Source organism: Austrofundulus limnaeus, unplaced genomic scaffold, assembly GCF_001266775.1.
Source record: "Austrofundulus limnaeus strain Quisiro unplaced genomic scaffold, Austrofundulus_limnaeus-1.0 Scaffold63, whole genome shotgun sequence".
Taxonomy (NCBI): domain Eukaryota; kingdom Metazoa; phylum Chordata; class Actinopteri; order Cyprinodontiformes; family Rivulidae; genus Austrofundulus; species Austrofundulus limnaeus.
In genome coordinates this window covers 159032-170058 of record NW_013952465.1, presented here as the reverse complement: position 1 = coordinate 170058, position 11027 = coordinate 159032, and the positions used below count along the sequence as shown (strand labels likewise).

Below are 11027 nucleotides of genomic sequence, written 5' to 3'. Positions count from 1 at the left end.
CTATATAACATCTTAGACACATTCTAGACAGTTTATCAGCTAAAAAAAAGTTAATTTTGGGGTAAGTTACTCTTTAAGAGGATGGAAATAGAAGGGGTCTCTGCAGTCACAAAGTGGGAGGTTGCTCAGCAGTATTGTTTTTGACTGCCATTTTAATTTTAGTCTTAGTCTTTTGAACAAAAAAACTTGATAGGTTTGGTCAATTTTAGTTATTTCTATATTTAATGGTTTTAGTCAGTTTTAGTCTACGCAAACTTAAAAAAATTGTTTAGTTTTAGACGTAAAATAAAGACAACATATTAGTCTTTAGAAATTAACTTGAGTAATTTGTGTTAACATTTGTGAATTTGTGTAATTTGTGTTACTCTAAAAAATGCCCAAAAAAAAACATTCTACTTTGTGGCTTTATTTCTCAAAATTAGCTAAAGTGCAATGAACACACACACAATACACATGCCCAATATTATAAGCAATAAAGGGGAACACACATGTTCAACTTGAACTCGTCAGCCAGGTCGATGAAGATGCATCTTATTTATAAAAAYGGACATCATGCAGTCCTAAACTTAGTAGACTRTTAAACTTGTGCAAATGAGTGTTTACATGCACCAGGCTTTTATTCAGAACAGAAGCACTGACATGCGCAGTTGCTAACTCCCCCCGGCCAAAAAACAAAAAAAAACAGAGAAGATTTTTAATTTCGTCATGAACGTAAACAGCTTCTGAGCTCAGAATTGACATGCGACAGCTTTTAATGGTGGAGACGTTACTCCCTGGTTAAGCCACAGGTGACGGACGACTTTTATTTTTTTATTTTTTTGCGAAGCGGCGCAGGCTGTGAGAGAACGGGAGGAAATGTTCTGTGCTGCTGTGTGTGCGCGTGTGTAACAGCGCTGCTGTCCCTCCACTCTGCATTCTAAATGATTGACAGACCACCGACTAACATTTTCGTTCAGTCTCGTCTTGTCAACGAAACTCACACAGGTTTCTTCACGTCTTAGTCATCAAAGAGCTATGTTTATTTTGTTACCGTCTCGTTATCGTCATGAAAAAAGAGGGGCRTCAACGAAAATATTTCGTCATCGTTAACGAAAACAACACTGTTGCTCGGTGTGGGCGGAGTCTGGGAAAACCGTGATTGGTTAGATAGACTTGTGGGGGAAGTTAAAAGATTTACTTACAGAAAGTACTGACTGGCGTGCAGGCTTTTAGATGGGATTTAGGAGAGGGACATCTACAATTTAAGCCAGCAAAATGATGTGGGCGGGATTATAATATTAAACACAGAAGCAGCTGTGAGCTCATTGGCTCTCATCTTCTGGCTGTTTTTATTATAACGCCAGTCAATCCACCACACAGCTGCTTTCAAAATAAGAGCAGATTTGTGTGTGTGTGTGTTGGGGGAGGGGGGCTCACCTCTGCTCGAACAATGTCAATAAATCAATTTTCCCCATCTCAAACTCTCATAGCAGTGGTAGTAAAATCTATTTTGTGCGTTTTTACACTGCGCCACTTTTACATCAGTCAGCTGCTCAAAATTTAACAAATGTGGCCCTTTTCATTAGAATTTGTTAGCTTTGCTCCTTCATCACAAATCCTTTGCCCTTTTCTAAACTAACAGCATTTTGACTGCGGCCTGCTGCAGGTAAAACACTGAYTACATGTAAGTTTTCTCACAAAACCATATTTAAGGAGGAAAAAAAAAACACCTGTTTTAAAATTTAACACAAGTAAATTGTTATTCCTTAAGTATAATTTTATATCAATCATCTGACAGAGTTTTTGTAACATTCCAGATGAAAAGCAGTTTGATGTTGCTGTAAAGGAGGAACCGCCTGAGGCAGAGGAGCAGCAGGAGGGCAGTCCAGAGCAGAGTATGGAGACAAAAGCTGAAGATGCTGATGACGACCACGAGAAACTGGAGAGGGAAAAACGAAAAGAAGAGAAAGTAYGTTCAGAGTTTTACGAAGTGTTTGGTAACTTTTCGCTGTTGTTCGCATGTAACAATAATGGAAGAGAACCGGTGAGGTTTTACGTAAAATAAACTTGTTCCCCTGTGTGTTTTTATTATTAGGCTCAAGAGAAAAAAGTGAAGCTGGAGGAGAAGCGAAGGAAGCTGGCAGCTTCTGCCGCTCTGCTGGAAGGCAGGAACGCCGATGGGTCAGATTAGCTCCTTCATTCACATTTCTCTCTCTTTCTCTGCACCTTTCTGCTTTCATCAGCATCAGCCTCCTTCAGTCTCCGGCTCGGCTTTCATCAATTCCCAATTAAACCATGCAGTAAACAAAGGCAATTAAAATAGATTTCCAGAGAAAAGAAATAAGAATGATTAAAGCCTTTTGCTAACTATAATCGTCATAAACCAAGATTCGCCTTCCTCTGGCCTCACACAAAGTGGTTAGCGTGCAGCGCTCCTACAAGATGAACAAATTGATTGCTTTGCAGTTTCTTCTCATGATATGAAGAACCCACTGGTAATAGTTTTTTATGATTGATAGATGGGCTGACAGGAAGGTGCCTGAACTACAAGTAGCTTGTAGATTTCTCCTCTAAATCCTAAAAGCTATCAAATAAACAGAAAACTACTGAACAGGATTTCCCACGTTGTCCTAAATCAGCCTCCTGTCCTGCTTCTCATCCAGTTGGATAAAATATTGATCGGGTCTCGGTTACAGAGGGGCAGTAAGTCTTCTAGGGCTGTACACTCAGCTCTGATCCGTTAAATTACATTACTGCCTACCTGTACATTTCCACTTATAAAATGTACTATTGACTGCTTTTTTTATGTTGGACAGGTTTGCTTGATCATCTTTTTGTTTGCCCACCTGCAGGCTGGTCATAGCAAGTCGATTCCACCCCTGTCCCGTCCTTTTGGGCCTGATTAAGTTTCTGTCCCCCTCTCGGCCTTTTGTAGTTTATTCACAGTACAAAGAGGTAAGAGAATTATTATTTGGGATTATTTTACGGAAGTCTTAAAGCTGCCTTGTTGCTATTTGGACTTATGTTTATTATGTTTTTAAATGGTTACTCTACTACTGTGAATTTGATGACTGTTTTTTTGTTGTTGATGACTGTTTTTTAAAGTACTTCTTTGTTTTCCACTTTTTTCTACGTTACTGCAGCCTCTTATTGAATGCTACACTAAACTTAAAGAACAAGGCGGCACAGTGAACCTCAGACTCACCGACACTTGGCTCAGGCATTACCAGGTAAACACCGACAGTCCCAACCACTCAGGTGATGGAAAACGCTACAAGGGTCCACAATTTTATTTATTTATTTATTTCTTGTATATAAAGGATCAAAATATGTAACCCTTAATTTACACTAGCTTCGGTACGTCGACCGCAGCAAAATACGCAACCATTGAGAGTATTTACGCTGGCTCCGGAGCCAATCTACTAATATCACGTTGCACCAACAGCTCTGTTGTCCTCCATCCATATTTTCAGTTACAGGCTGAGTCATTTCTACCTTCTCCTCTCTGTCAACVCTCTCTGGTTTCATTTAAAAGAGTCGATCATCAGATATTGTCTAAGATTAACCTTCAGGGTGGATATAGCTCGCTAGCAGCCTCGCACTGAGGACCTACTCGATGTCATCGTTTACCCAGAATGCTTTGAGTGTAAATAAAATGGCTCCTTTTGTGTTACAATGTATTTTTGAAAGATTTACAAAACTAAACAGCCTACAGTATTTTTGCAGACTATATTTTGCAGTTAAAACATATGTTAATGTGTTAATTCAATAAAGTCTAATGTTACAAGTAATCATGGATCCCTTTAAATGAAACCAGAGAGCGTTGACAGAGAGAAGATAGAAATGACTCAGCCTGTAACTGAAAATATGGATGGAGGACAACAGAGCTGCTTCATGGAAGAAGAACTTTAGGCTGTGTCTCAATTCATGGGCTGATGAAATTTATGCTGCAATAAGATGTTAAATAAAAAAATTGCAACTACAAGTTACGAGAATAAAGTCATAATATTACAACRTTAAAGTCGTATAAAAATGAAGTCATAATATTATTAGAATGAATTCATAACATTACAAGATTAAAGTCATACAATTATGTGACTAAAATCGTAACATGAGAAAAAAGTCATAATATTCTAGCCTTTACACGAAAAAGCATGCCGTTATCACAGCATTAAAATGAGGAATGTTTGCTTAAAAATAAATAGTTAATCTTTTAGCACATTCGCATCAAATTATCAGTAGCAGGACTTGGAAATTGTGCAAATGACTATATGATAAACTAAAGCCGTATTGTAATTAATGGCTGCATTGACAGATTTAGTCGTCACGTAGCTAATTTGGATGAAAGCATATTAATCTAACAGTGATCCAAGTCATCATGGACTATTTTATAAACACAGACACATGGCTGTACACAGAAGGTGTGGGAAAGATGAGGAGGAAATGAGTAAAAATTATATCAGGAATGGAAAAGGAACATGTCATGTAAGATTCTGACTTTTTCTCGTAATATTATGAGTTTATTTTCATAAAATTACGACTTTTATCTCGTAATATTACGACTTTATTCTCATAATATCATGACTTTTTGTAATAAAAATAAAAAAAGATGTGTGGCTCTAATACTCTGTCCTAGATACTGGAGCTAAACCCAAATTATTATTGTTTTTTTTTTTTTTTTACATGTAACATTTTAACTGTGAAAGTATTCTTCCATTAAAAAAGACATGTAAATACAAGTCCCAACGTATTTTAAGTCTGATATGAAACTGACCACTATGGTAACACGGTAGCACGTGGTCACGCAAACTCACGTGAAGCCGACGTCAGCTGAAGGGTAGACCGTCTCACTTCACAGCAGTTTTGAGCAGCCTACCCGGCCCAGGGAGGATGTGGCCCTTTGGCATTTGTTTATTTTTTGCTAATACTATGTAACCATACATATTTTTACATATATGTATTAGCTCGGCTATGTGCGCTATAGACCCCTTTGATATAGCCTAAACTTGTCCTTAATGTCTTATTTTGCTTACATTACTTTTACTTTTATTCTTCAAGCAGTTTTAAAACCATAACTTTTACACTTTTACTTTAGTAAAAAGCTTGACTTGATACTTKACTTCTACATAAGTATTTTTAAACCTTGTAKCTATACTTCTACCTGAGTAATGCATGTGAATATGTGTGACACTTCTGTAAGTTTGACAAAGACCCTGTCCACATTAAACTGAACATTTTTTATACTGGTGCTTTTCTCTCTGTGTWTTTTTCAGTAGTGACATATCAAGAGCAAGCTCAGTTTGGCTAAATGCAAAGTTGTTTTGTCATTACTAAAACATGTGCATTTCTCATTCACACAGATGAACTCTGTTGATCCACTAGTTCTTTAGGCAGAAGGAATAAATGTTTTTTTGTGTTTTAGTGTTAAGAAAGAAGCAGCTGGAAAAAACAAATGTATTTTGCACACACCTCCAAACCATCAAAGCAGAGTTAACATCTCCTGACGAGCTATCTCTGTCATGTCGCCAGGTTTTGCCTAACAGGACTCATCCTCTGCTGCTGATGAGCGGGGGCGGGGGCTACCTCCTCTCAGGGACAACAGTCGCCACRGACCACTCCAAACCAACTGTCTCCCCACCAGACGATGGACCGGCTCCGAAAAGACCAAAACTGAAAAACTCGGAGGGATAAAAGGGTCAGACCTGTCAGGAGGTTTCTGCTCCTGGCCTTATCTCTGTGGAACTGACTTATGGAGTTAGGGCAGACTTAGTTTTGCATCCATCAGAGCACGTTTCTCTGTGTTTTTGTGCACTTGCAGATTAGGGCTTGATATAAAATAAGTTAACTAAGCTCTGTWTTTCTTATATCAGGGACTGAAGACRATTTTTACTTTTAAGAAACTAACATGTTTTATTTTTTTAATGGTTYATCCGTCAGTGTCTGCAAGCAATTAGAATCCATATTTAAAGATCATGTGATGTGTCACTTCTACTTTAGCAAATAATAAAAACTTTCATTTGGTCCCAGAATAACTTCTTTTATTAGTTTGCAAACAGATCAAACTCCTATGAACACGTTTAAATCATTTATCTTGGATTTATTTTTTCTTCTTTATTTTTTTAAACATTTTTCAGACAATACACATAAACATCCATTTCATTCCCATGCTGATGAATTTATCATAACGTCACAAAAAAACGGCCAACAAAGCTTGATAAAATGGCATGGTTTCAGAGKTTTTACGTCATTTTGTCACTTGAGACACTAAGAACACTAAGTCGGCAGACAAACGGTAAAATGGAGACTTAATAGCTGATGGTCTTAAAATGCTGCAGGRTTATGCAGTCCTGTCATGCAACTTGGCTGCAATTTTCTGCAGCTCCGTGTCCATCGCTGCCAGGTTTTCCAGCTTYTTCTCCTGAAGGAATAAAAAAAACAGTATTTATGTATAAGCAAACAGAAAATCTTACAACTATTTTTTGTCATAAGACCTAAACAATAGTTTATTTTTTCTGTTTCTGTCCTAAAACGTGCCCAAACACTTCATGTCTTTGAGTTTTGCTGCAGCGTGTCTAGACGAGACCTCTAACGAGTTGCTCGCTTGGATTACATATTTCCTTATTATCCTTGAAGTTGCAGTTGCTGGGGAACTAATGAATATTTTTTCCTGCTCTAATGTATGTGACTAGATAAAGAAAACCTCTGCAGGCTAGAGTCCTTGTTTTTTTATGGGCATATTAGGGCTGATTGCTCTCGGAGGCTACAATCATTAGGTTCTCAGTGTGATTACTGCAGCAGTCAAACTACTGAAGTGGAGATATCAAACGGAGACAAAGGGAACTACTGTCAACAAAACAATAAGTGCAATTATCAGTTCCCTTTGTATTCACAGACGCACGTTCTCTGAGTTTTATGACATATCCAACTAAACTGGAGATTTCATTAATGAGCATGTGTTTAATCAGTGATGCTTAGTGGGCTGTTTGTACACCCAGCTTGATTTACCTCCTGTGGAGTGAGCGCTCTCGAGTGTAAAGTCTCCTCCGGAGCGGAGTGGTTAGTCAACTGGTTAATCTTGTAGCTCAGCAGCTTGGCCAGTTCATCCATCTGAAACCAATTAAAGATGAAATTTAAAGCATTATTTTAGACATGTTATCCCCCCGAGGCGCTTAGGTTAATACGCATTTATTTTAAAGGGGTAGGTATTGTGTATTTTCCAGACTCATAGTTCAATTCTGTGACACAATCAAGTAACTATGTTACCTTCATTTGTTATGAAAATGCTGTATATATCAAAAATAAATATCTATCTGTAATCTATCTAAATGCCTTGAAATAGGCCTCTGTCTCTTTAAGAGCTTCCAACACTCCCACTTCACATCTTCACAACTTCATGGGCAATCATGGCAATCATGTTTCTTGAGCGCACCTATCCTGCATGTTGTCAGGGTTTCTCTGYTCCAACACACCTGACTTGAATGAGGGGGTTATAACCAAGCTTAGGCAGAACTTGAGAAGGGATTTCTACCACTGAATCAGGTGTGTTGAATCAGAGGAACAAGTAAAACATGCATGATGGCGGCCCTCGAGGACCAGGACTACCCACCCCCAGTTTAGGCAGTTTCAACAGGAGATCCAAGGATTTCTCAAACATGCATAAAAGAGCCACAGCAACACTCTGGGTATGTTTTAGATGAGTGAATCACATAACATGATATAGAGCTCAAAAAAGTTGAACTTGCACAATAACTACCCTCCCTCACTTTAAAGACTTAAGTCTGAAAAAGCAACAATAAGTAGTTTTTATTTAGTATAACGGAGCTAAAAGGCTCAGTGATCTGGCCTACCTTGTTTGGTGTTGCAGCAGGTTCCTCTGAGTCCCTTTTATACCAGGAAGGATGGTAAAAGCCTCTGTAAATCCACGGATTGCGCTTCTCAGCCAGATACCTGAAAAATAGTTTAATAGGATGCTGCTCAATGTTTGATCATTTAAGAAAATGATGTTTTCTTTAACAGTGTCAATGCGTTTTACTGAATGAGKCACTAAAGTTTTATAAAACAGTTACCTCAGAGCTTCATCGCTGTCTTTTGCCTCCTCTGCATGCTCCTCTGAATCCCCTCTCTCCTCCTCTTCTTCTGATAAACCTCCCTCTCCTCTCTTGTGAAGCTTCAGTTTATGGTGGTATCTGTGTGTCGGTTTCCATATCCGCTTCTCGATCTCTTCTTCTTTTCCGTGTCTTTTGGTAATGCCCCAGTCCTCCTGACTGCGTTCCTCCTCTGGCTCCTCTCTGGCTTCCTGGGAAAGCTCTTCATCGCGTTTGTGTTTCCTCTGGTAATGTCTGCCAGGTCTCCAGTTTCGTTTCTCCACTCCGGTATCGAAATCCCAGTATTCCTGGCTGCGTTCTTCATCAGGATCTTCTGAAAGCTCTTCGTCACGTTTGTGTTTCCTTTGGTAATGTCTGCCAGGCCTCCAGTTCCGTTTCTCCATTCCTGTATCAAAATCCCAGTATTCCTGGCTACGTACTTCATCGGGATCTTCTGAAAGCTCTTCGTCACGTTTGTGTTTCCTCTGGTAGTGCCTGCCAGGCCTCCAGTTTCGTTTCTCCACTCCGGTATCGAAATCCCAGTATTCCTGGCTGCGTTCTTCATCAGGATCTTCCCAGGCTTCTTCTGGGAGGTTCTCGTCTCGTTTGTGTCTTCTTTGGTGGTACCTTCCAGGCTTCCAGTTTTTCTTCTCTTTCCCAGGTTCAACGTCCCAATATTCCTGGCTGCGTTCTTCATCGAGATCTTCTGAAAGCTCTTCGTCACGTTTGTGTTTCCTTTGGTAGTGCCTGCCAGGTCTCCAGTTCCGTTTCTCCATCCCAGTATCAAAATCCCAGTATTCCTGGCTGCGTTCTTCATCAGGATTTTCCATGGCTTCCTCTGGAAGCTCCTCGTTGCGTTTGTGTCTTCTCTGGTGGAACCTGCCAGGCTTCCAGTTCCTCTTGTCAAGATCCCAAGATTCCTGGCTACGGTCTTCATATCCATCTCCCTCTGAAGGTTCATCGCTGCGTTTGTGGAGCCCTTTCTTGTGATGATAGCGATGTGTGGGTTTCCATATGCGCTTTTCTCTCTCCTCGTCCTCTTCCCCATGCTTTTTGTCCACATCCCAGGACTCTTGGCTGTGTTCTTCCTCTGGCTCCTCCTCTTCTCCCTCGTCTCGTTTGTGTTTTCTTTGGTAGTACCTTCCAGGCCTCCAGCCCCTCTTCTCTCTCTCTTCACTTTCCTCATCCACCTCCTCTACTTCGTCTTCCTTCAACCTCTTGTCCATCCCTCCCCAGCTCTCCTGACTTCGCTCGTATTCTTCCTCTTCCTCTCCCCGTTTGCTTTTCCTCTGGTGGAACCTCCCAGGCCTCCATCCGCTCCTTTTCTCCCGCTGTTCTCCTCCTTCACTCATCACCATCTTATCACCCAGACTCCAGGGTTCTTGGCCGTGCTCGCCTTCAGGCTGTTCCCTTTTTTCTTCCACAGATTTCAAGAGTGCTTCGATGTCTTTCACGTCTGCTGGTTCCTGAGCATGACCTTCCAGGACCTCCTCCTGAGCTACAGCCCCCTCACTGTTTTTCTTCTCCATTGGGGCGTGACTGATCCCTAAAACAAAAAAGAGTCTGAAGTTTAGAACAAATCTGAGAAGACTTTTGGTGATAAGGTATTACAGATTTACAGATGTAGTATACATCCACTTATTTCAGCTTTAATATTAGTTACAGCTTTGAATAACTTCTTTTTCCAGGGTGGAAAGACTGAACTTTATATAGCTTCAGTAATTAACAAAAAAAAGTGTGGGAAAGTTTAACTCGAAGATTACGATCAGTCCTAGAAATTTGCAGATGCCCACAAACATCTTTTGGAAATGGTCAGACAAGACAATAACTGAGCTTTGTGGCTGCAGTGATGAACTATAGAGGAATCAAAATTAAGCTTTCAAACACTACAAACTGTCGAGCATGGTGGTGGTAGCATCATGCTGTGGTACTGGTGGATTGCACCAAGTGGTTGAAATAATGAACCTCCAAATTTTTTAAAACTTTAGTCAAATTAGCAGCAAGACAGTTGAAACCGGTGTCCAAACAAGACAACAATCCAAAACACATAAGAATTGGTTTCTGATTGGATAAATCAGGCTAACATTTAGCTTCTGGGTCAGCCTTCCCAAAGCCCCAACCTAACCTTTATTGAAAATTTATGGACTCAATGCCAAAAACCCAACTAATTAACATGAACTCTACAACTTCTGCCAAAAAAAAGTGGCCAAATACCCAGAAGCTTGTTGATGGCTACAAAATTTGTACAGTCAAGGTTCAATTTGCAACAGGACATTTACCCAAATATTGGTTGTAGGTGCACATATATATTTGAGCCTGTATGGATTAGAAGAAGTCCACAATAAGTTCCAAATCGTGCACCCAATTTCTGTTTTTAAAAATCACTGGAGCTCTATGTTGTCAAAAATGCCTCTTTGAGGAATGTTTTCCCCACAAAAAATTAATAAATCACTAAAATATTCAAATTACGGGCAACAAGTCATATTTAGCGTATTGTTCAGTCATATTTAATTTAGATTGGAAATCTTCAAACTGCATTTCATTTTAATCTGGCATCTCCTCTGCAGTTTTTAGAGTGCTGCATCATCAAAAATCTACTTCAAAGATGCCTTCTTTCCCGACTGTTTTCTTCTCAGACCATGAAAGGTTTAAGACAAAATAAAAGCCTTATCTGGTTAATCTTGGCAGCTTGATTTTGTGACAGACCTGCTCGAATAATGTCTTTGCACTCCTGGTGCAGCTGAGTGTCCGGTTTGGAGAGAGCTTTGGACAATACTTCCACCAAACACCGTGTTACCTGCAGAAAGTGCACAAGAAGGCAGCTCTTTTAGCTCAAAACATTTGATTCGTTCAAACAGAAATAAGAACAAGCATACCACATCTTCTTTCTGCTCTTCTTTGCCCACTGGAATGGCAAGGCTTTCTGCGCATGAAAAGCGAAGAATAAAAGAAAACATCCTGAGA

At 39.8% G+C, this 11027-nt stretch overlaps 2 protein-coding genes across 2 annotated transcripts in view; one reads left to right on the top strand and one right to left on the bottom strand.

Annotated features, from left to right (window-relative positions):
- trmt6 (tRNA methyltransferase 6 non-catalytic subunit) overlaps window positions 1-6005 on the top strand; it is a 12467-nt gene extending 6462 nt beyond the window's left edge. The window contains exons 8-12 of the mRNA XM_014009887.1: window positions 1797-1948; window positions 2075-2160; window positions 2832-2934; window positions 3123-3209; window positions 5509-6005. Coding sequence (XP_013865341.1) covers window positions 1797-1948; window positions 2075-2160; window positions 2832-2934; window positions 3123-3209; window positions 5509-5670 — 590 coding nt within the window. The 3' untranslated portion in view covers window positions 5671-6005. The remainder of the gene's footprint in view (window positions 1-1796; window positions 1949-2074; window positions 2161-2831; window positions 2935-3122; window positions 3210-5508) is intronic.
- A 56-nt stretch (window positions 6006-6061) lies between these two features.
- The window catches only part of chgb (chromogranin B), a gene marked incomplete in the record, with an annotated part of 7835 nt that continues 2869 nt past the window's right edge, over window positions 6062-11027 (bottom strand). Inside the window, 4 exon segments of the mRNA XM_014009886.1 lie at window positions 6062-6397; window positions 6985-7086; window positions 7827-7926; window positions 8046-9450. Coding sequence (XP_013865340.1) covers window positions 6317-6397; window positions 6985-7086; window positions 7827-7926; window positions 8046-9450 — 1688 coding nt within the window.